Source organism: Buteo buteo, chromosome 22 (genome assembly GCF_964188355.1).
Source record: "Buteo buteo chromosome 22, bButBut1.hap1.1, whole genome shotgun sequence".
NCBI classification, from domain to species: Eukaryota; Metazoa; Chordata; class Aves; order Accipitriformes; family Accipitridae; genus Buteo; species Buteo buteo.
This window is the reverse complement of record NC_134192.1, coordinates 7795339-7819659: the sequence shown is the minus strand read 5'-3', so window position 1 is coordinate 7819659 and position 24321 is coordinate 7795339. Positions and strand designations below refer to the sequence as shown.

Here is a 24321-nt window from a genome sequence, read left to right as displayed (position 1 = left end):
GCCCCCAGCACGCGGCCCCGCCCCCAGCACGCGGCCCCGCCCCCAGCACGCGGCCCCGCCCTCCGCCCCGCGCGCCAGCGCCAGCCGGGGCCGCGCTGCTATGGCGGCGGCGGTGGCGGCGGGCAAGGCCGCGGCGGCGGCCTACGGGCACGGCGAGAGCGGCGGGGGCCGCGGCGGCGGCTTCCTGGGGCCGCGGGTGCCGGCCGAGGTGGAGGCCATGGCCCGGGGCGTGCAGGACGTGGGGCAGGAGACCTTCCGGCGGCTCCTCAAAGGTAGGGCCCGAGCGTGGCCTGTCCTCGACACGCCGCTGGGGCTCGCCCTGCCCCGGGGCCCTCGCTGCCCCGCCGCGGAGGGACGGGAGAGATTTCCCGGACAGACCCGACGGGCGGGCGCCGCGTTCCTCGAGGAAGGCAAGGGCAGCCGGAGGGGGCCTGCTCCGCTCTGCCGCGCGTGGGCAGGGCCGCAGGTCTCCTGGGACGCTTCCCGTTGCTTTTCCCGGCGGGAAGCTAAAGCTGAGGGTTAAATGCAACGGCGGGTTTCCTTGGTTGTATTCCAAAAGGCTGTAAAATCCGTGAGAATGGGGTACGGACTTTTGCAGCTGTGGGCGGCCCCCGGACTGACACTGAGCGCTGTGAAAGTCATTCCTCCCTCATCCCGGAGCCAGCGGTCGAGTCGCTGTCAGGGCGTGTGACAGTCAGAGACCCCACGGGTGTTTTCATAACGTGCAGGAGAAAATAAAGGAACCTCAAAGTGCAGGTGTCTTACTGAAGGCGGGGCTGTAAGATTGAAAAAGATTGATTTGATTTTTTGTTTGGGAGGCTTCTCACAGCACCTTTGAGCACTAAAATCGGAGTTACTCGGTTGAGTAAATTATTGTATGCAAAATAATCACAGAGTAATCAAAGAGAAAAGTTGATTAGCGGGGTGAAAGCACGGCTTGTTTGTGGCTAGCTGAGAGGGGACCGACTGCTGCACAGCACAGCGTAGTGCTGCAATCCTTAACATGCTTGTTCTCTCAGCTAACTTCCTTTCAGGCTTTTTTCTTGATTTGAGCCAGTGAGGACTCAAAGCATCTGGTAGCTGGTTTGTCCTTAAAAGTGTTGCTGCACAGTGTCAAAAATGGAGCGATGTATCCAGGGTTGCCTTATAATAATTGAAAGTAATAAAGCTACGTATAGGCAGAGGCATTTGGGACAAAAGTAAATACAGATGTTGAACCATATTTGCTGTCTAGTGCAGGAACAACGGAGACTGAAAAGTTACATCAGTGTCAGGAAGCCTGGCGGTCTCCTAAACCCCATCTGGGTTTAATTCCGGTGTAAATTACCGCCTGCATTTAAGTGTGCAATAAATGCATCCTACCGTAGGGGGAGCTAACAGCCCTTCGAAAGCCCCTGCAGCCAGGGCAGGTGCCTGCCGCGCTGATTCACCCAAGTGCCCGCGTCCCCCAGCGGATGGAGACAGCGTCCAGGTGATGCAGAGCTGGCAGAAATCTCCCGTCATCTTCTGCTCTTGCTGGTCTGTGATTAACAGTTTGCAGGACAGCGGTTTTTCCTTTGAAGGTTCAGTAGTCTCTGAAGACATGATGGATTTCAACAGAGTGTATCTAAATTGCTCTGGCACTTGCACCAAGTTAGTTTTTTGAGGCTGTCGCTGTTACTTTGTTGCTAAATAATATAAAACCCCAGGTACTGCTTCATATGCCTCCTCAGTTCACAATGTAAAAACTGCATATACCATTATCACAGGGTTATCCAGCCAGTGTTATTGCAGGCTCTGCTAAACTGTAGGTGTAAGTTTGAGACCGCAGGCATCATCTACTAGGCACGAATGACCCAGCAGTGAGATTTTCTTGGGAAGTGTTTGGGTTATTCTTTTTTTTTTTTTTTTCCCTCCCTCAGATTGACTGTTGGAAATGTTGGTACAGCTGATATTTCTGAGTTCCCTGAGCTATACTGAGTAAAAAATCTTGTATTCTAGGGTAATGCAAGTAGGTTATAAAAGAAGACATGGATTTTTAAGCAGTTGTTAGGGTTCATCAACAGAAAGACCAATACTGTCATTAAAGCTGTCTAGTTAAAAACTATAAGCAACCTGTTGTTCTTTGAAGAAAAAGATCAAAGTTGTATTTAAGTAGGTAAGTAGACAGCAACCTGTTTCCTGCTCTGTGCATGCCCTAATAGACAGCCCTCAGTGCTGATCTGTATTTGGCCTTTCCAGTAGACTCTTTTCAAAGTCAGTTTTGTTGTTGTAGAGCAGAGCCTTTTTCAGACAGGTTGGTACTAGCACCTTGCACATCCTAGCTACTCTGTGCAAAATCTGCCATGCAGAGAGTACCAGACAAATTGAGTCAGCCACATGAATGATGCAAGACTTGCCACTGAATTTGGTGTGCATTTAAAAATGTGAAAAGCAAAGAGAATTTATCCAGAATTAGAAGATAGTAGCCAGCAGAACTCACCTAATACCAAAAGGAAGGCTGGCAGTATGATTAAAACTTTTCCTTTCCCCTCCCGCCCCCCAAACATTGGTATTAAGCTAATTCTTAGTGTTGGCTTTCAGTAACACTTGGTGAACATTTTTAACTTTTCTTGTTTTATTCACAGCACTAATGTGGCTCATTATGACTAATCTAATGACGCTATCCTGCAATGGGATTGTGTCAGTAACCTTTTTTTATCCACAGTGGGGCTTCCTGTGGCTCCAGCAGACCATCCAGACTGATCAGAGTGCAGGACAGAGGCTGACATGACAACAGAAATTTATATAAGCCAGTGCATATATGGAAAAAGGAAGAATAACTGAATGATGAAGATTGAGATAAACACAGACCAGTTATTAGTGTGTAATATTGCCACATGGGTTAACAGTAATTTTCTTTAAAGTTTTTATTATCAGCAGTTGTGCAAACTACAAGACTTGAAGGTTTAGTTTTGCCTCCTTGCTCATGTAATCCTGTCTCTGCTGACGTTGCAAGATAAATGAATTATGTAAAAAGTTGGAGAACAGTGTTGAATTGTTTACTCTTCTCAATCCTCTCTTATCCTGTGTATCAGAAGTGTAATTAAGCTGTAAGCAGACTCCTGATGTGAACAAGCTTGCTGATAGAAGCTCAAGTTGGATTTGTACTCACGAGCGATGAATTTTTTTACCTTTTTTGCATTATCCCACTGGAACAAATTTCAACAGGGAAAACAGCTTCAATTTTACAATGCAAAAGCTTAATCCATTGAAGTTCTCTTGGTAAAGTGTTTTGAGACTGACCTGTGGTGGTGGATGATCAGATGTATTTAGAGAGACCTGAAGTGATAATTTCACATCAGGAAAAACATCAGTACGTTGAGTCAAGTAAAATCATAGATGTGTTTATGTTAATGTTCAAGGTCTCCAGGTCTTCCTCTTTTTAAAGCGATCTTGCTTTTCTTTCTTATTCACAGTCACTGTTAATGCATTGGAAGGAAAAGACTGCAAGGAATCTGTCAAGCTGATTGCAGAAAGCACTAATCTCTCAGAAGAGCAACTTGCTTTCCTCATTTCTGGCATGTATACCCTTCTCCGAGAAGCATTGAGACTCCCGTTATCAACTTTCAAACAAGAAGTAAGTTCTGGGAATACTTGGAGTCCTGATAAGTTAAAAGCTGTGTCAGACGCGAGTTACCATCTAAACCCTATTTGCCAGGGTGGGGAGCTGCACGTAAAGATGTTGCTCCAAGTTAAAGTGGTTGGAAGAAACCGATAAAAACCTAGACCATTTTATTTTACTTGTTGCCTAGATTTACAGTGAGCTCTTTGGAAGAGTACTTAAGCTTTGGGAAAGAGATTTCTGTATCTTTTTCTGCTTCAGCATCTTGTTTACTTTGCATGTTTGTTTTCACTCTTAAATTAAAACCCCAGAAGAAACCATTGCAAAGTCTTATTTCATTGGCATGAACTCTCTCTTACCCTAACTGTGCATTCACACATACCACTCATTTTGTCCACACTTACAATTTCTCATATTTGTTTGCCTGCCTTTCTTCATACTTCTGCTATAGAGGAAGGAAGGTCTTATGGGCAGAACAATATAGCGGAAATTGGGAGAAAGTGCTGTTTCTGCTTATGCTATGGATGTTCTGTATGAATATGTATGCATCTGCCATGTTCCAAACCCCTATCCCTTTTTCATGGCTATTTTCTTTCCTTTTCATGTTACTTTACCTTACATTTTTTCTTTTCTTCATTTTATTTTTATGTGAGTGAACCACTTCTGGGCTTCCAGCATCTCTCTCTTGTTTAAGATACTGTTTTCATATTTACCCAGGCATACTGGAAAAGCTCATATATTTCAGGAGACTTAGTGGAAGTATGCTTTTAGTATTCAGAGCTTATCTTTTGCCACTTCCTTTCTGTTGTCATAGTTTAAACAAGTTACTGCAAAACATATTTGAGAACAAGGGCACAAAATTACACTAAAAGAAGAATATGTTATGGATAGCTACATAAAAGAAATGGCAGAGATGTTGTTTTCAAAAATAAAGGCTTCCAAGGGATTTAGATCTTTAAGATCAGTTTCTCACAACTTGATTGAACACTTCTGGAATTTCTTCTAGATACGTAACCCGTAATTTCAAAACTACTGGCACTCGAGACTAAAACTTTTGGGGAGAGATATCAAGCAAGTAACCACTATTAATTCACTAGGTAAGAAACGATCTTTCAAGACTACATCCTGTAAAATTTCACCTTCCTTGTCTTTCTAGGTTTTTAAGGAAGACCTAAAGGAGCTCAGGTATGGCTGTTTATGCCTGTTTTTTTAATCTGTTCGTTTTTTCATAACTTTTATGTAACTGCTTCCCCAAATCAACTTTTCTACACAACAAAATTGGTATAAAAATTACCTGTAAATAACACATAATACATCTGTTGCCAAATGTCATGTGAAGCCAGAGGAAAAAAACAGGTGTTGTGTAAGACTTGACTTAGCACTGAGCATGAGCAGTAAATTTCACATGCTGGGGAGATTGGTCTAATTTAGTTGTAATGTAGGTTATGCAAATGTGAGTGACCTTCTCTCTGCCATCCCCACCTTGCCCTGCAGTATTTTTTAATGTGTTTGGTAAGACAGTGGTAACATCTCAGAAGCTAAGAAACTGCCCTACTTTTTTTCTTCTTTGAAAGGCCAATGATATAACACTCATGAAATCCTACCACCTTGTTCAGCTATGATCTCTCCTGCCCGTCATCCAAGATAACATTTGTTACAGACTTAGTCAAACTCTGTATCAGACTGTTCAGAGTATCTCTGAATAGAAGTTCATATCCTAAAAGCTAGACATCAGATGCTAATAACCTTTATAGGTTTTCCCTTATTTCCATATTCAGTAGCAATGAGAGAATAACAGCAGTTGATGTTTTCATCTATAGAGAAACCTCTGCACCAAGGCTCAATTATTTTAAAATGCTAATTTCCCATAATTCTTAGCATTCTGATTGCTGCCTAGGAGAAATAGATAGATATGTTTCTAATTCTGTCTTTTTTCATCCTTATTTGTCTATTAACCTGCACATTGGCTTTCTCCTCGGACTGTTCTGCAGACTTCTAAGCATAATTTACTTTATGAGCAACTTCAGGCAAATTAAAGCTGCAGATTTAGACATGTAATTGGGATGTAATCAGTGAAGGATGTAATTGGGGCCATGATGAAAGGTGCCTTGCTAGTTGATACAATTTTGTCTGCAGCTCAGTGCTGGAGTTCGGCCTGCCTTTTGTCTTGTGAGCTAAAATGCAAGCTGCTTCCTCTGCCACGTCATGGAGTTTACACCCAGGTTAAAGTATGTCAGTAAGAAACCGATGAATTGCTTTTGACCCAGTGGGAGTTGGTGTTCCTTGAGGTGCACACAGAATGTGTTCAGTGTGATTAAGGAGTAATGAAGAGTACTAAAAGCTCCATGCCAAGTTCTCTGGGGATGGGTGAATATTCCTCTGTTGAGCAGTAGAGAAAGCTGGTATACAGGAGGGCCAGATGTCACTGGTTGGGCCAGCTGTGTACACTGGCTGTATCTGGAAATACCGACTCCCAGGCCCCTGTCCTTGTCATTTGACCGCACTTCAATGCCTTACACTTTTGTATATTTGGCTTTGGGTTTTTTTTCCTGACTTTATGGTTTATGCATGGAACTATGAAGATGCTTTTCAGTCTGGGTGATCTTTTTTATATCTTTTGTATCTGCATAAATCTTTTTTATCTTGTTCTGGTTAACATGACTGATATAGCAGCAATAGTTCAGGTAACTGCATTTGTGTTGCTTGCAGACTTGTATGTTTTATGTGCTGCTCGTTGCTGCTATGCTCCCATGATTCTCACATTGTTGGGACTCTTCCTGACTTCCATCTCTGACAGTCTTATTTCCTGTGAGTAGCTCTCTTCACCTTGTGGCTAAACTTTTAGAAGACTAAATAGCTTATTCTACTCTCAAGCTATGATACTTAGTAAATTTGGTAGCACCTTTAGCATCTTTGATTCCTATGGGAAATGTCACTTCCTATGTTTCCCCATGCACTTGGGTTTGGAGATTAAATACCTGCTCGTTTTTAAGGCACCTACTAATTACATTCAGACACTTGTCCTTCTGCAGTGACTCCTGTAGGTCATCCTGTGACCATGTGCATGAAGAACACATAATTGGTTGAACAGCAGTGTCTTGGCATTATTGGCACCCAGTGTTTGGGCAGGTATTTTGCATTTTAAGGCAGAAAAGGCTTATTTCCCTTTTTTTTTTGTGTGTCTTTTAAAAGTTTGAGCTCTGACCCAGGTTACCTTTTTTTCACCTCTCCTGCATTCCATTTTGTTTCCTTCAGTGAAGCTGAAGATTGGACTAATTCCACTCATATAAAGTCTTGTAATTCTCAATTTCCTGGTGATGCACTGGTCTTAGCTTCTAGTTTTGGTGGAGACAGAGGCTGGGAGATATGCCCACTTCTGATTAATTAGATCAGTATTGTTGGTATCACAGGGTTGCCATTCTATATCCCCTATTTTTTGGCCTGACTGGCTGAGCCAGTGAGAATAAATTCACTCTAAATTGTGGGTGCTGTTTTTTCCCTCTCCTCACAGGTTGTTTAATAACTTTGTCTCAGGCCAATAACGTGGGATTGAGACATCCTCACACCTTCTTCCTTGCTGTTTGAGTCCCTTCTGCAGAATGTTCCTTTGAAAACTGATTGCCAACTGTAGCTCAGGCCTGAGCTGTGCCATGTTTTGTGTCTGATCTGCTTAGCGTGTGACAGGCCTCATGTAAGCTGCTTGAGCCAGGAACAGAATTTTCAGCAAAATCATTAACTGCACAGCAAAAATAATGCAAGCTCAAAGGTAGCATTAATGCTTCTGTTTCAGTAACACTCTTGCAGTCGAGCAAGCATTGTGATAGGTATCATAATAATCATATTGCAACCCACTGTCTCCAGCTATGCCACTACATACAGAGGATATTCGGTCATCATCAGGATGGGTTAAGTGATACACTTGCACAGAAAGTATAAGTAATGTTTGCAGAAATAGTCTTGTCTCTTCTGAAAGAAAGACACATGGAGCCAAAAAAGCACTGTCTAGTTCCTCCTCCTCGCTTCCCAGTTTGCCTCAGATAACTACCTTGCTAATATGAATTCAGTTTTATCCAAGCACCATTCAAAAATGTGTTTTAACCCCACTTCTTCCATTAAGAATTCAAGCTCTAATAACTGCTGTTTCATCTTCCCACTGTGTGAGTTGATGAGTTGTTTTTTCTCCCATCATTAGACACTGTAAGCCCTTTAGGACAGGTAACTTCCTTGTTTGCTTTGATTTTTCTTTGATATACCGCTGTGTATCTCTAGCCACTGGTGAGTAATGTCTCTGGGCACTGATTCATGTTGACTGCTGGATTTAACTGGCAGCACAAATGGTTATTTCTCCCACTTGTCTAACCTGCCTCTCTGTAGGAGGTTACTGTCCCTGTGACAAAGGCAGCTGAATGGATAGTGTTTGCTCTGCAGACTTTGCAATTCACAGCCTGATATATTGAACTGAAAATTAACAGCAGCTTGTTCGTAAGGCAACAACAGTGTCGGAGGAATGATAAAGTAGTGGAGAGGCATAGGGTGGGTGTAGTGTGACTTAATCTATTTGACGAGTTCTCATGGTCCCCATCAAATTTATGCTTGTCCTCCCCATGTTAGATATGCTCCTTTTGTAAGTAATCTTAGCTACAAGGGCCTCTGTTTTTACTTTTGAGGGAGCAATCCATTCTGTCTTCTTTTCATGACGCTTCAGGTGACAGTGAAATGAAATGTGTATGTTTAGGATTTTTGAAAGTATGCATTGCTGGCCTGCCTTCTGCACTTGTCAGAGCCATCAGTAAAACTTTTCTCGACTTTACTGAGGGAAGTTAAGCAAGTACTGGGTTCTTTTGAAACTCACTGTTGCCATGCTAGGTAGGACAGGACTGAAGTGCTTACGTAAGAGCTGATGGCAGTTTTAAGCAACGGAAGATGGAAAAAGTTGACACATTTTTTGTGTTCTATAATAGGTTGGGTCTCTTTTTTTTTTTTTTTTTTTTTTTTTTTTTTTTTTAGCTAAGGCCATATATTTGTGGTTACAAAAAAACTTAACTCTTTTGTATGCTTTTCTCTTTAAGGATACCAGAAGATTTCATTGTGGACTTTTGCAGTATAGTCTTTGGTAACAGGTTAGTGTCTTCATGTATCATGCATTGTGTAACCAGCAGGGTTGCACAGAGCTCTGCTGACAAAAAATCCCAGACCTATTGAAGGAACAGCAAAATTCTCTAAATTGATGAGAACAAGATTTGTCCCATTATTTTGAATCAATATAACCTGATGTCCATCGTGCATGGCTATATATGCAGTAAGTAGCTTTCATGCCAATTTTAAATTTTTCTGTGATCATCACCCATCAGTTTTTATAATGTTCTATAGACTCTGTAAGGTGCATCAATACCTACAGATAAAAAATGTGGTGCAGAACTAAGCACTTTTATCATCATCATCACAAGTTAGAGCAAAAGTGAAAGACTTGCTTTGTTGAGAGGCAAGCTACATATGCCTTCTACGTGCTGTGGTTCGTGGAAGCTTTCTCAGATAGCATTTAATCAAGTCTTAATGTACAGTTGAATTGGGAATTCACACTGGGTGACTTGACACCTATGCAATATCAACTGCTCTGCTAGCTGTAATTAATTTTCTAAGCAGTATATGTCAGTAGCTCCAGAGAAAGTATTAAATCAAGAACTTTTTGAATCGCATCTCTCTTTTGTCCATTCTAGGGATTCGTTTTTTCTATATGGTTCTCTGCTCAGCCATATTTAGCTTATTCTACATTTAGAAATTGCTTGGACTTTCTGCATATGCAAAACTTTCCTTCTTGAAACTTGAGGTCACTCAGCACATAGCATCACTAACCCAATGCTGCTCCAGATATTCTGCATGGAATCCTGATAATCATAGTTGTGGTATTTCAGTTACCCTCACAAGGGTCTGAATGCTGCTACCAAAGTTAAAAATATTTTTCATTTCCTTGGTTAGGAGCTTGGCTTAAAGCTAAAGGTTCTTGGAGTAAAAATAAATTCAGCCTTCTCATCTTTTCTTTGCTCTTCTGTTTGAATTATAGGTGTTAAGAATGCAAAATTCATGGTTGCAAAGTGGAAATATTGTTTGCAGTGGAGAAAGAGGATAAATTTAGATGTCATTTGAAGCATGCATGATTGTTTTTTACTGTGAAATCACGATGCTGGAAAATTTAGCTTTTTCTCATTTCGAAAGCTGTGATTATCCAGTGTAATCTTGCTCTGTGTTTTGAGACCAGAGAAGAGCACCTCAGATTTGATTTCTAGACAGATCTGCTTTTATAATCTTAAATGTAACACTGAATCATACATATGCTTATTGAGTTGTAAATATATATGATTGTGATGGTAAGTGAAGTATTAGCATCTGATCAAAAATTCAGTATGAGCTAGATAACTCAGAAAAATCCATTTTCAATACTTTTCCTGGCATCTTATCCTATTTTTGCAATTTTGTTCACTAAACAACAGCTCCAAAGTACTGGAAATTTGACATTTGTATTTCTGTGTCCCCACAGTTCCATCAAGCTATGTAGACTGAAACGAAACAAAAACTTGCCACACTGACACCATCAAATAACTGCATGAAAACTCCTCTCTTTTAAGGGAAAGAATAAGCCTAACTTCCCCCTCTTTGAATGTTTGTAATAAATGTACTGCTTTTTTTTTTTTTTTTTAAATAGTGTAGCTTTAGTTTCTACCAGGAGGGTGCGTTCTGTGTGCCATTTTTCAGCATGTCATACATACTAATTTATTCATTCTCCCTGTTCAGTGGCCTGCTAGGCATGTCTCGTTATGTGCATAGGGAACCATCCAGAATTTGTCTTTACTTTTGATAGTTAGGTCAGCTGCTGGTCCAAATTCTCTAATCTTTCATTTTCAAGTGCTCTTCTGTTGCATCCTTTGGCAGATGATGTTCTTGTCACCAGGTGTATCATCCTTTCCACGTATAATTTGGGTGGTTTCTAGCTGATCCGTGGTGGTTTACTTCTTCTAACTTCTGCCTTCTGCACTATGTGCTGACAGTATATTGCAGCTGTTGGCACAGAGTGTTTACAAAATGTGATTATAGTCTATAGGTTTTGGATATAAGATCCATTGAGTCTTTTCTACTCCATTTTGCTGTTCCTCTTAGAAATCAATGGCTTGATTTAATGGCCTGTATAATTTCTGTATGTATGTTGGCCACTATGCACATTCTGTCATCCTTACAGGATTCTTGCAGTTCCAGCTGTGATCTCGTCCAAGCTGGGAAGGTGCTGACAGAAGCTTAAACTAAGCTATAAAAGCCACAACTCTTTCTGAGGGAACGGTACTGAAGCATAGTCCTGACCAGAACTAAAGCTTTGTGGTTTGGCCACAGAAATGCCATAGCTTAACAATATTCAGAAGCTTCACCTCTGTTTGGGCATTGCTGACCTTTCCCACCACTGCTAACTACAACATCTTCCTGTTTACTCTTTCTTCCCCCAAAATGCTGGTGCTGCACTGAATGGATTATCTTACATTGATGGGAGTTAGCGTGTCTTAAGGAAGCGGTAGCAGTGCGGCTATTTTAAGGCATTCCCTAAATTAAGCAATACTCTGGCAGCAGCTTGCCACTAAGGGAAAGGCCTGTTCTTATTGTTTAATCCTGCTAATGACCATTCTAGACTCCAGCTCCTCATGGTTGCACCCAGCTGTGGTGACCTACTTCCTATCCAGTAGTTGACAGTGAGTAAGAACCACCTGATCTATTTTTTCTGCTTATTCCTTTACCATACTATTAGGAATATGTGTCACTTCTGACACCATCCAGCACCCACCCCCCCAAAAAGGATGAATTCTTTCTTATGTTGCCGTGGGTAAATGCAAGAGTATTGGAAGATCTCGGCCTGTCGGTCCTGTGTACTTTATCAAATCATTAATCTTTCTGGGCAGTTTCTAAAGGCACCAGCTAACTTGCACACAAGAATCTGAGTAGGGATGTTAGACTATCATTCCTACAGTCCTGTTTTTTTTCAGAGAGGATTGCTTTCTGATGTAAAGTCTGTAATTAGATTATGTCTAGCACCATGGATAAAGGATGTAATGTTTCTTATCCTGCCCTTAGCGGGAGTACTGGAGTAGCTTTGAAATGTACTGTAAATAACTTCCAGAGACATGGGATGCTTAGCAAAACAAAAGGGTAAGTAACACAGAAGTCCAGACTATCTCCCAAATGGACCAGCCGAGTGACCCCATTCTGAAGATATTTCTGTATATATATCTAAAAATGGGTGGTTGTTATGTCTTTGTATCAGATTTGGGTTGTTTACTTACCCAGAGCTTAAGAAGCTGTTAAAATTTTAAAGATTGTCAACCATCTGAAGTTTAATTGCTGTCAACTGTATTTCCTCACAGAAATAAAGCGAGGCTTGATCAGCCTGATTCTTCCTGCAATATGAGTAATAAATGAAGTCCTTGGCTTCTTACACATTAGACTAGACAAAACATCTTGAAGGTTGTGCTGGGGTTGGCAGTGAACGTTATGTGAGGAACTTAGAGTTTGTAAATTATGTTGGATTAGCAAGAACCACTGTGTGATTTTTTTTTTTATTATTTTTTTTTTAAAGTATGCTTCAAAGTGCACTCTGATACTATTCTATTTTGAAACATTGCTGCTCGCTAATACTAGACGCTTTCTGCTGAAGGAGCACAGTGACCTTATTCCAACTTTTTTGCTCAAGTCATCTGTCTCATTCCTGGTTGCTTGTTCCTGTTGGATCTGCATGAAGGTAAAGATATATTTTGCAGATCCCTTTCTATGCCTCACAGTTGCATATAATTGAAATAATAGATATGCCAGCCACCACAATGACATTTACTAAACTTTATAGTGATGTCAGTTTACTGGAATTACACAGAGTCACTTGGTCTCTTTTTTTTTTTTTTTTTTTTTTCAGCATGGACCATAGTTGAGCATAGGAAAAGTGGGTAGTGAGCACAGCTGTCTTAAATACACAAAAGCTCCACTCATTCAGACCTCTCTAAATGAGGATAGATGTAGGAGAGAAACAAGTTCCGGACAGGTTTGTTCTGCTCAATCTTATTTTCTCTTTAGACTGTTGTTTCTTTTATGAATTTGCATTTCAGTCTCCCACTTCTGATTTACTCTGTAGGCGTCCTGCTTCAGAAGGCACAGCTCTGATGCAAAGAAGTAGGCTGCCAAGTGTCCAGGACTTAAAGTGGAGAGTGGACGTAGCTATATCCACAAGGTATAAAAGAGAATCCTGCATGACCCTAGAAATTATTTTGCCCAAGGTTAAACTGACTTCTTGTGCTGCTTAAAAATGTTAACAGTGTTAAAGTGTATCTTGCTGTTGGCAATTGGCAAGTAGCATTAAATGGTAAGATACAGAGGGGGGGTTTCTGAACAGTGTAGAAGTCAGTTTATGTACAGGTTACTGCTGTTAACATGGACCTGCCAACAGGCTGCTGCCTTCATATTCTACTAATGATACTTTTTAGGCTCCTCATTTGTTTTGATCGCTAAAGCTAGAAACATTTCACTCAAAGTTTGAGTCTCTCTTTCAATATTTTAAAACTTAATGGAGCTGATAAAACTCCACAGGTCCTTGGAGATGACGGAATAAATTAGATGGATTTTGCTTCATGCAGCCAGCCAAGCTCTCAGTTTCACTGGAGCAAGGGAGGGAAATCATCTATTCAACTTCTCAAGTAGACTATTATTTGTATGTTGCACATGTTAAATAAAATGACTTTCCATCACCTGTACAGTCTGCTGTAGATTCTACAAAGAAAGGCTTCAGAACAGCGCTGCCATAGTTATGCAACTGGTTGTTGATCTACCTCCTAGTTTCTTTCACAAAACAGGAGCAAAGGCCTTTGTGATCATCCTGCCTGCAGTGAAAACTTCTTGCCAGCTGCCACAGCAGAGGCAGCTGGGGGATGCATCTTTGGCTACAGCCACAAGGAAACAGAAACCTGTTGTCTGTGCTGTTCCTGGTCTTTATCTAGTTCTAACCAAGACAGACCAGGGTGAAAGAAATTGGAAGGTGATCCAGTATTAGTCAGTAGCGCAAATTGTTAGTGTGAGTGACTTTGTATTGCATTCATGAATACCTGCATCCGAGGGAGAGTGCAGTGTCTTTGCTGCCATAGTCGAGAGGCCCATGGGTAATCAGGGATAGTCTTCCTGAAATCAAGAAAAAAAGGCTCCTAAGTGAAAACTGTAACAGCCACAAGGCACTAGTTCAGGTGACTCTGAGATGAGCAGTGCTGTAAGCACCACACAGGTATCACTATGCAGAAAAAATCTGTACCTATAAGAGAGCAAAATGGACAGATAAACATCCTCAGGCACAATGCTTGCAAGCTGCAGGCAAATCCTATGATTTGTTTTCCAAATAACACAGGAGCAACACATTATCCTTTTCTATTTTCCTTCCTCTTACTTTCCTTTCCAGTCAACCTCTTCCCCGGGATTTCTTGTTTATCATCCAGTAACAGCCTCTGCAAAGAGGTATGGCTTCTGGCTGTGATGCCTGTCAGTAACTGAGCAGGCTTTGGCAACATCAGTTGATGGAACCTGCACAAGAATGACTCGTTTCCCCTCTTTGGGTCATCAAATAAAATAACAACCCACAAATCTAGGATGAAGACTGGAAGAGCTTGATTCCCCAAATGAGGTGGCAGTTGAAAGTATGAAGGGATGGAAAGGGTTAATGCAACATGATAAACTGCATAAGAAAACTGTGCATTATTACTAGCAGTACTTGGTCAGCTCTTATCCCTATCACAGTTCCACTAAACTGATTATTATGTAAAATGAAAATACTCCTAACTTGCAGTTACTAAACTATATTAAAAAAATTAGTCTCAATACACAAATATTAGTCTCAAATACTCTCAAATTGGACAGGACTCCTATGTTCATGAGTTGCCAGCCAGCCAGGTACAGAACTCTGTGACTGAAATTACTCATGTTCTATTAAAAGCCTTCATGAACATCTTAAATTGTTAATGTACAATGCTGTACTCGTCACACTGCTGATGTCTATTGTTGTAATACTAATAATGTAAATAATTTCAGTTCACTGGCCCGTGCACTTCAACCATCCATTCTAATGATGATGAAGCTTTCAGATGGGACAGCTCATCGCTTTGAAGTAAGTCTGATTGCCATAATAAATAAAAAAAGAAACCACTTGAAGTTCTTTTTAGAAAGTTGAATTACTATGTAAAATATTAAAGCTTTTGTAAACAATGCATTATCATTGGTTGGTTTGCTTTGAAATCCTTCATGTTCAGTGTAGCCACATATATATAATGAAATGCCATCCAAAATAATTTTGTACCTTGTTCCTACACATATTTTGCTGAAACTTCATTTGTTAGAAGAATACTAATTACTGAAAAGCACTGTTGCATAATATCTAGTTTGATAAAAAATTATGGTTTTGTTATCAGCTGTAACCTTCAGACCTGATGGTGGCTCTTGAGGGCAGAAAATTTACTGGGGTAGTTTATATAATGTACGATATGCTTCTAAACCTCCTACATTTAGTAGAGAATGGTAACGTTCTCTTCTATGGCAGAGGTAGTTTTATTCTTTTTCTTCAGTACAGTTCTTGCTGCTAGAAAGAAAGTGAAAAAACCCTCTTTGCTTTTTTACCTCAGAATTAGTCAGTGGCAGTATTTATGATACTACATAAAGGCTTGCCAGAAGATGGCCATATTTTTAACCTTTGAAAAGGAATGCTATTTGTTCTATAAATAACCTGGTGGTGCATGCAGGAATTCAGTGCACAGCAGGCATTGTTACTTTTGAACTCTGTAAAGATTTTGGCTTCAGTTCTTGTATTAGTAGTAGTCTGGAGGAAGCACCAAAGCACTGTGGGTTGAAAGAGGTGGACTGATTTTGCTGTTACAATGCTTCACAAGGCGGCAGCTATTGAGGAAGGCACAAACTGTGTTACGCTGCAAAGTGTTGAGGGTGTGACTTCACAGGAAATCAAATTCACCCCTCTGTGGACAGTTCAGCTCAGAGCATCCCATACACTCTGAGGTCCTCCATGGAACTTAAATGATGCCATGGACTTCAGGTTAGCCCTTGATAACAGGGTAAGTTTCACTTGTGCGAATAAAAACAAGTATATATTCTTTACTGTTTAGGTTTGGGGCTTTATTTCCTGGTATATAATGTCAAGTCTTGGTCTTTCTGGCATTGTTCCAGGTTGGTTTGGTTTGGCTTCAGGGTTTTTTTGTTGTAAGACTGTGGAAGACCCTTTGCTATTCTGCAGTGGAGATATGTCAGTGTGCCTGTCCAGTATGCGCTGCAGTGCCGATACCAGATAGCAAACAATGTGCTTCTCTTAGAATCAGCTCTTTGCTGCTGCTGCTTAGATCTGAATGCCAAAGATCTGGCTGTAAACATGATTTCTGTATCTGATGAGTGGTCTTCCAGCAGTTAGTAGCTCTTTGGGATAAACCTATGTTTTCGTTTAAGGTACCATATGCAAGTGTCCTGGTTTCAGCTGGGATAGAGTTAGTTTTCTTTCTAGTAGCTGGTATAGTGTTATGGTTTGGATTTAGTATGAGAAGAATGTTGATAACACACTGATGTTTTCAGTTGTTGCCAAGTAGTGTTTAGACTTAAGTCTAGGATTTTTCAGCTTCTCATGCCCAGGCAGCAAGAAGGCTGGAGGGGCACAAGAAGTTGGGAGGGGACACAGCCAGGACAGCTGAACCAAACTGGCAAAAGGGGTATTCCATACCATGTGACACCATGTCCAGTATATAAACTGGGAGGAGGAGGCGGGGAAGCTGCTCGGGAACTAACCGGGCATTGGTCAGCAAGTGGTGAGCAATTGCTTTGTGCATCACTTGTTTTGTATATTCCAATTCTTTTTTATTATTATTATTGTTGTTGTTGTTGTCACTTTATTATTGTTACTATTATCATTATTATTTTCTTCCTTTCTGTCCTATTAAACTGTTCTTATCTCAACCCACGAGTTTTACTTTTTTTTTTCCTGATTCTCTTCCCCCATCCCACTGGGTGGGGAGGGGAGTGAGTGAGCAGCTGCGTGGTGCTTAGTTGCTGGCTGGGGTTAAACCACGACAGCAAGCAAATACAGTCCTCAGCTCTTCAGTTTCCTTTCATTCGGACACATTCAGAATGTCCTGCTAACTAACAGGGCTTATGTAAGATGGTAAGTCCAGAAGATAATTCCATTATGAACAGTTTTAAAATGTGTATGCTGCAGGAGGAAGTTACACTCTTTGGTCTCTTGGGTTTGGTTTGGTTTGGGTTTTAATCGCAGCGTGACTTCTGACAATGAAGATTTTTTAAAGAGCAATGGGAATTGCAGCATTTCGAGTCTTGTATATATGTCAAAAGTGAAAAGGACACGATGCCTTTTTATGCATTTCTGATGCATATGGAAAATGCAAATCAGATGTTGGATTCCTCTCACATAATTGATATCTCTGCTACAGTAGGCAGAAGGATGACAAGGGACTCTGTCAAAAGAACTGCATGTCTTCAGTGTAGTCAGAGGAGTAGAGTAAATTAGGCAGTGCTCTGCAGAGCAGCCTGGGACTAGCTAGACTGCTATTGCTACTCATGTGAGCACATGCATTTGTGTACTGCACTGATGTTAATCTGTGTCACCCAGTCTGTGCCTGTGCTCAGATGTGGTTCTCTGTCTTAACAGATAATAGATTTCCATCCATTTGGCTTCTCAGGCTTGAAATGGTAAAGAAAAGTCCATTAGTCTCCTGCACAGTTGAAAACATTTTGTATATTTAATCAAAATCTTTTGCCTTCCATGTATAGGCAGTGCCATGTCCTCTTTGCTCTTGAGGTTGCTGCCCGGTGTTTTGCTTTGAGGCTCAATTCCTTTCTCCTGCAAGTTTGGACAAGGAGAATATCTGGAATTTGTTGCTTGAGAATTGTGTAGGCTCCACAACCTTCCAGGTGTCTCTGTCTTTCCTTCCAATCCATGACTCTCTTATGACTCTCTTACTTCACCACAGCAGCCATCAGTTTACATTCTGGATTACTTCCTTTCTCACATCAGCCAGTATAGAAAATGTACTACATAGCTGTTATTTCTAGTTTTCCCCCATTCTCCTCTTCCTTTTCACCCAGATGATTTAGTTGAATTAACTGACTTTTATTAACCTCAAATCCTTTGTCTTAAGTTTTAAAAAAAAAAAAAAAAAGTATTTTAAGAGAGATTGGGCTGACACTGCGGAATGTTCCCTATCCATAGGCATGCCCTAGTTAAAGTTCCTAACATGTTTCATGTTTTCTAACCTGAATATTCTGTTTCAGGTGCCAATTGCAAAGTTTCAAGAACTGAGATACAATGTTGCCCTTATACTGAAGGAAATGAATGATTTGGAGAAAAGGAGCATACTGAAGATCCAGGACTGAACACTTTTAAACTGGGAGTTTATAGAACAGATCTGAAGCCCTCAGCATGTTTTGCGAATGGCAAAGCAGGGGACCATCACCACTTTACCTGTCTGAACTGCAGTGTAGCATTTATGATGTCTGCTGTAAATATTTTTTCAATTCAAGTGTTAAAAGCACAAGCTCTTTTCATAAGACTTAGGAAAACCAAAAAATAATCTATGAAAAAGTATAATGCTGTTTGTGAGCATTTTTGCATGATTCATCAAAACATTTTTTAAATAACTGTCTTAATAGATGTAAGAGTCATTTATTTCTGATTATGATTCATCACTCTAATTATTTTTGAAAGCCTGCTACCGGAAACCCTGTCAATGTGTATCATAAGAGAGCTCTGCACTATCTCCAATAAAAAATAAAAAAACCACTCCTGCGCTCTAGTATGACAAACGTAAACTTGAGTTTTGCATAAGTAAAATTGCTGTCTGCCTTCTCACTAAGTGACTTGAGGTACAGCTACAGATATTTAAAGGCTCATTTTGAAGAAAATTGGAAGTCTGTGGATCAAGAGAGAAGTATTGACTGAGCTTCCAGAACTAATACCATGGAATTGCAGATCTAAGTCTTTATCTGGTTGCTCAGAATGGGCTAAATAGCACTAATCTCACAGATTTCTAACTGGAAATGCCTGGCTCTTATTTCATGTATTTTCTGTATGTTTGATGTGAACAGAATCATCTGGCTTATTACTGGGCAGAAACCTCTGGTACTGTGATGATAGCAAACAGCAGGAGGCAGTAATCTTGTAGACCACTACAGCTATATACTCATTAATAGAGCAAGTCAGACACCAGGATAAAAAGGCTACGTACAGCCTCTGGGATGAAAGTCACAGGTATGAGGATATCCAAGCCCCCAGGTCAAGAAAACAGTTAAGCATGGGCTGAAGTTCCCTGAATTGGTCAGGCAGTTGGACTAGGTGATCATTGTAGGTCCCTTCCAACTGTTCTGTTCTGTTCTATTCTACTCCTTTGCCCCATGAATAAATCTTGGAAGAACTCCCTTAACTTGAAGCATGTGTTTTAAGTCTCATTTAAACACCATGGAACCACAAGTATGTACCTAAGACTTTTGCCAAGAAGGGATGCATTCATCAATCACTGCCTGAACGAGTTTTCCCCCAGCAGCAAAGATACAGAGGCTGTGAGCAACAGCCCAAAGAGCACAGGCCATGGACCCTAGAACTATAGGATTTATCTGGCTGTCAAAGGCAGTTTAGGAACCACATGCCACTACCATTGTTAAGCATTGTCTTATTCTAGCTGCTTTCAGGGTTTCTACCTCAGTAGTACCGCCCATAATTTTCTCTCTCATTTTTTGTGATTGCAGAACTTGCCTTTATCTTCCTCACTCCCTGCAGAAAACTACTGAAATTAAAATTGTGGATTCAGGAGGCCTTTTGCACTCCCACAGATGTTTGTGTAGGAAAGGATGACTTGGCTCTTGGATTTTAAGAATCACAACAGGCATAAAAAGACTTCATTGTCATACTTTTTAAGAGAAGACTTCTTTGACAGCAGTCCATGCCAATCTAAAGACAGCTAAATAGTTGTGGTCCAGAAAGCTTTTAAAACCTGTGCAAGAATGTGTCCTGTAGTTTCAAAGAAACCTATCAGCCATGATTTCACACTGTTCAAAAGCTGCATGTTCCATTTGCTTTGTAGGCTACTCATCAGTAACTTCCAGGTTTGATCCATGCTGCATCTTAACTACTGTGTTCAGGTCACACCAAAGCATATAAAGAGGAATTCACTCCTATAACTTCAAGTGGACCGTAGATTGCATTAATGTCATGTTTTCTTTTTGGTATTTACTTTGTGAAGCTTGTTCATCTTCTTTCTGGAATTAAATTATCACAAGCTGTGAAACAACCTATGTTCTTATGTTCCTTGTTATAACCTTTCCCTTCTGAATATTTAGGTTTATGTGGTTTCAAACTGGCAGGCTATCTCAACTGAGACTGTAAGTGAAGTCTTTTCAGACAAATGGAACACTGCATGGGTGTAAAATGACCTATTGCTGAAGACATCTGCAAAGTACTTTTTACTGGTCAGAGTAGAAGAATCCATAAACACCTTCACCTTCTAGACAGCATATATTCATTCAGTTGTTCTCCTGTAACAGCAATTGCCCGTGTTCTCCAGAAATGGAAAGGCTTCCTGACTGTTTTCCTCATGTTCTCTGCAAGAGGTGATGGACCTCTTAGTCTCAAGTTTGTCTTGCCACGCATTAAGCAAGAGTTTGCTGTAACTGGAGGTTTACCATGCACACTGAGGGGTACTTAAACACTTGGGATTTTCATTTCTCTGTACTTAACGGTTAATTTGGGCTTTCCTTCTAGCAGATTAGCTTTCCAGTAAAACAGCAGTTGTCGCCAAAATGGCTAGTGGAAGTGGCTAGTGGATAGTGCCTCAGTTTTGATAAAATATGAACCTTCAAATGATTGTTAAGTTTCTCAGAACTTCATGGTGAATTATGTGTTAAATATTTGTTCAACACTGAAATACCATCTTACTTCACAATTAAAATACTCTGGGATTTGAATTCCACTGAATTTCTGACTGTAGCCCTTTCATTCCAATAGAGAACAAAAGTAACCTTCTAAGAATCTGGGTATGTCTGAACAGAAATTATTTTACCCAACTCACTCTAGGTTTGGTTACGCTTCAAGGACACACTGTGAATCTCCCTTTCTGTATCACACGGTGAAAGATACAACTTGAATAGGATGCTCGCTTTGTCAGTCCCGATGTCTTGTCAAGCTGATCGCTAGTCAGTCATCAATTAGGAAGGCAGGAGGTTTGCATGGGAAGGGCACTGGTTTTTTTTCTTATTACACATGTTCATGGACCAATAGGTAACAAAGACCTTTCACAGGTTCTATTGGTAGTTTTCCCTGAAAAACAAACCCCAGTGATCCAGTTGGTTTCTCTATTTGATGGTGCCATGCATTTATTTAAACTGGATAATGTATTTGTGAATGTCTTAATTCTAGCGATTTCCTAACCATTTTCTCCATTACACCTTTTCTTTCATTTCCTTTATAGTATATGGAACATTATGCTTTTTCTTTCAAGATTAGTGTGTCAAAACGTATTTAAAATAGAACTTGAACTAGATGTTTTTTCAGTGTAAATCATGTGTGTATAATAGCAGAGATGCCCAGTGCATGCAGGAGTAGTCACAGTAGGCAGAATGCAAATGGAGAGTCAAAGATAGTTGTCAGAAGTCGTTCAGAGATTCAGTGGCAAAATAACACAGAACTTCTCACACGTCTTCACTTCCTGTTCTCTAACTGTAAGTTAGTGCAGCTTCCTGATGTAATGGTCAGACCTCCCTCTTTTTTTTTTTTTTCAATTGGCTCAACTCCACAGGCCATCAGTCCAAATTTTTTCTTGCCTATGGACTATTACAGTGTGTGCAGAGCACTTGAAAGTAAAAAGGCATCTGTGGCTGTATTTGTGATGTGACTTCACATCCCTGCTTCCAGTAGAGAAGGAGCTTTGTCAGCATGACTAGTAGGTTGGAATTTCACACTTGGGTTAGTTGTGTTTGAGAGGGGAAAGAAACAGGTTTGTTGGTTGGTTTTGTGGTCTCAAAGTGTGATGCAGATTGTAGCTCCAGAAGAAGGCTGAAGAATGTAGTCATGCTCTCATACTGCCTGTTATGCCAGCCATTAACTGCTGGAAGAAGATCAGTATTGTGCTCATTGTCATTAAAAGGAAGAAATTAAACCTCCCTTTGTAGAAAAATCATACAAGGGAGACGTGCTTTTGCAGAGTGAGTCACCTCCTAGCTTTAACTTCTTCTGTTTAAGTGAAGGATAAATCCGCTCTTGATCTCATGAACAATGCAGGTAGGTAGGGGGTTGCTTTTTTTTTTTTGCTTTTTGCTTCTTCTTTTTTTGCTTTCTAATCAAGTACACCTCATGACCCACTGCTGCTCCAAATCCATGAATATATGTATGAATGTATGAAAACTCTGTGCTTTCAGGACATGTTATATAAAAACACCCCAGCATATCTAGATTGAGTATGTATATTCAATTTACACAGCTGTTTTTGCTAAAAGAGTCTTTGCAGAGCCAGGCCTGATGTCAGAATCAAATATTTTGTAGTTGTTTGACTTCTAGTGAACAGTAAATTAGCATGTTGGCTTTAAAATATTTTGCTGCTAGTGACTGTACAGCTCACTCCGTACCTGTCACACCCCACAAAGTACTAACATTTACCAAACACCACACATACCAGGAACTAGCAGAGGCAGAGCCAGCTTGTTTCTCCCCTAAGAAGTCACAGAGTTGTTGCCCATAGGCCATCCATGATAAGGTCTTAACTGTTTTCTGGCTTTGGATAAAGGTCTGTGTTCTGAACCCTCCTAAGCATACAGCTTCTACCACAGGAGTAGTTAATAAGCACAGCTGCCCTTTTCTCTTGAAATGTTTCAGCCACCTCCCTGCTGGCGTAAGAGAATTCCCAGAAGTACATTTCACAGTGCTTTTTTGAGACTCATTTCAGTCCCGAGTGATCAGACTGTCAGCTAGCCCTGCAGATGCTTTCATACATTGTAAATAGAAACCGTGGAAGTTCCTTTCAGAGCACAAACGCTGACTACATTTTCTATGATAATCTATTTCCATTCCCTGTCTTGAATTCATGTGCTGCTAGAAACCCTCCCTTTATACCATGACTTATCTCTTTAAGTGTCTGCTATGTAACTATGTAAATCCTGGTGGCGTATCCCTGATAGAGAGATTGTCATTGCATTGCTACTGGTAACCAGTGGTTATGTCACTTTCCCTCGCTTGAATAGGCTTTGACTCATAGCGGTTTTCAGGACAATGGTTATAAAATAACACACTGAGGGGTTGCCGAGACTATAGTTTTGCAATAGAGACAACTGTCGACTCCAAGGGTACAAGAAAGCATTTTTCTTTTCTTTTTTCTTCTTTTTTTTTTTTTTTGTTAAGGGTTTTGTTCTTCTGTAGCGTGAGTTGTTCTTGCATGGAAGTTTGGAAAACCAGAATTCTCTGTTAGCAAGATTGAGTCTGGTGGGAAAACCCCATTACTTCTGAGCACAAACGTTAATTCTTTCTAACTGTTCTGAAGCATTGCTTAACTGAAATTTTAAGTGCTTCAGTTGTCCTACCTTTCTTTGAATTATTTGATGGCAGGCTGTGCTATATTTTGGATTATTGTCTGACTAAAGTGATGGCAGAAAGAATTACTGAAATGAGCCGTTATTCCATTAACCTTTTTGTTTTTCTAATTAAAGGACTTGCCTGGGAACAACAGTTAGATGTTGAACTTTTTCTTTCTTTCTTTTTTTTTTTTTCCCCTGAAGATTCAAGAGCCCTCGAGACAGAGGCCAAATTTTTGGAAAGTGCAAAATGTCTTAGCGTCATAGGAATTAAAGACAATTGGAGGGTCTGATGGCTGGCTTCTGCTTCCAGGTATATATCTGACTTTCTGTATAAGCTGAAGGATTGCCTACACATGGACACATAAACATCACAAAATTAGCCCTCATTATTAATTTAAAGTGTGTATTATTAAGAGTTAAGGTCAGAATTTAAGTGGCTTTAAATTAGTTTTTCACTTTAAATCTAAGTTCATCTAAAGTTTCTCAAGTATCCTCTCTGAACAAGGTCTTACAAAAGTCACGTTACGTCTCCTTTCTTCCATCTTTTGCCCTGTCCCTTCAAACCCCATAGGCAGGGCTTGTCCCTTAATACCTGCTTAGCTTACACAGTCTAAGCTGGGGAGTCCAGACACTTCTGTAAGTAAGAAATGGGAAATGAATTCCTTCATCCCCTCTCTTGAGCTTTGTGAGGAGGCCAGTAGTATCAGTAACAGGATATCCTCAGAAATGTCAAATCCTGCAGTGGATTTTAAGACAGTGTGAAAAGTGGCCTCTATTTTTAGGGTATTTGAAAATGTATGTATATATATCATGGACATTTCTAGAAACTGTAGCTGTAGATCTGCCTAAAACTGCAAACAAAAAAAAATCAGACAACTTCTTTTAAAACAACTGCTTCTATGCTATGGTAGCACGGGTCGTTTTCTCCCTAGGCTACATTTAGCACAGTTACACAACTAGTGCAATCCTTTCATATAATGAAAATTGGTGGGAACATGCAGATTGAAGTGGTCAATGCAGCTGGTTTTAACTCAAAAAAAGCCCATAAGGCATGTGCTTTTTTACCTAGAACCCGGCATGGACAGGTGTATCTATGCAATATGCCACACGGCGTG

The 24321-nt window shown here is 40.4% G+C and overlaps 1 protein-coding gene across 1 annotated transcript; it reads left to right on the top strand.

The window, feature by feature from the left end:
- The first annotated feature begins 62 nt into the window (after positions 1–62).
- Positions 63–19077, top strand: COMMD5 (COMM domain containing 5). The gene is made up of 7 exons (XM_075054279.1): positions 63–272; positions 3438–3598; positions 4740–4768; positions 8653–8703; positions 12741–12836; positions 14675–14750; positions 17924–19077. Exons 1-7 carry the CDS (start codon positions 101–103, stop codon positions 18023–18025), a joined length of 687 nt encoding a protein of 228 aa, XP_074910380.1. The 5' UTR covers positions 63–100; the 3' UTR covers positions 18026–19077.
- The last annotated feature ends 5244 nt before the right edge of the window (positions 19078–24321 follow it).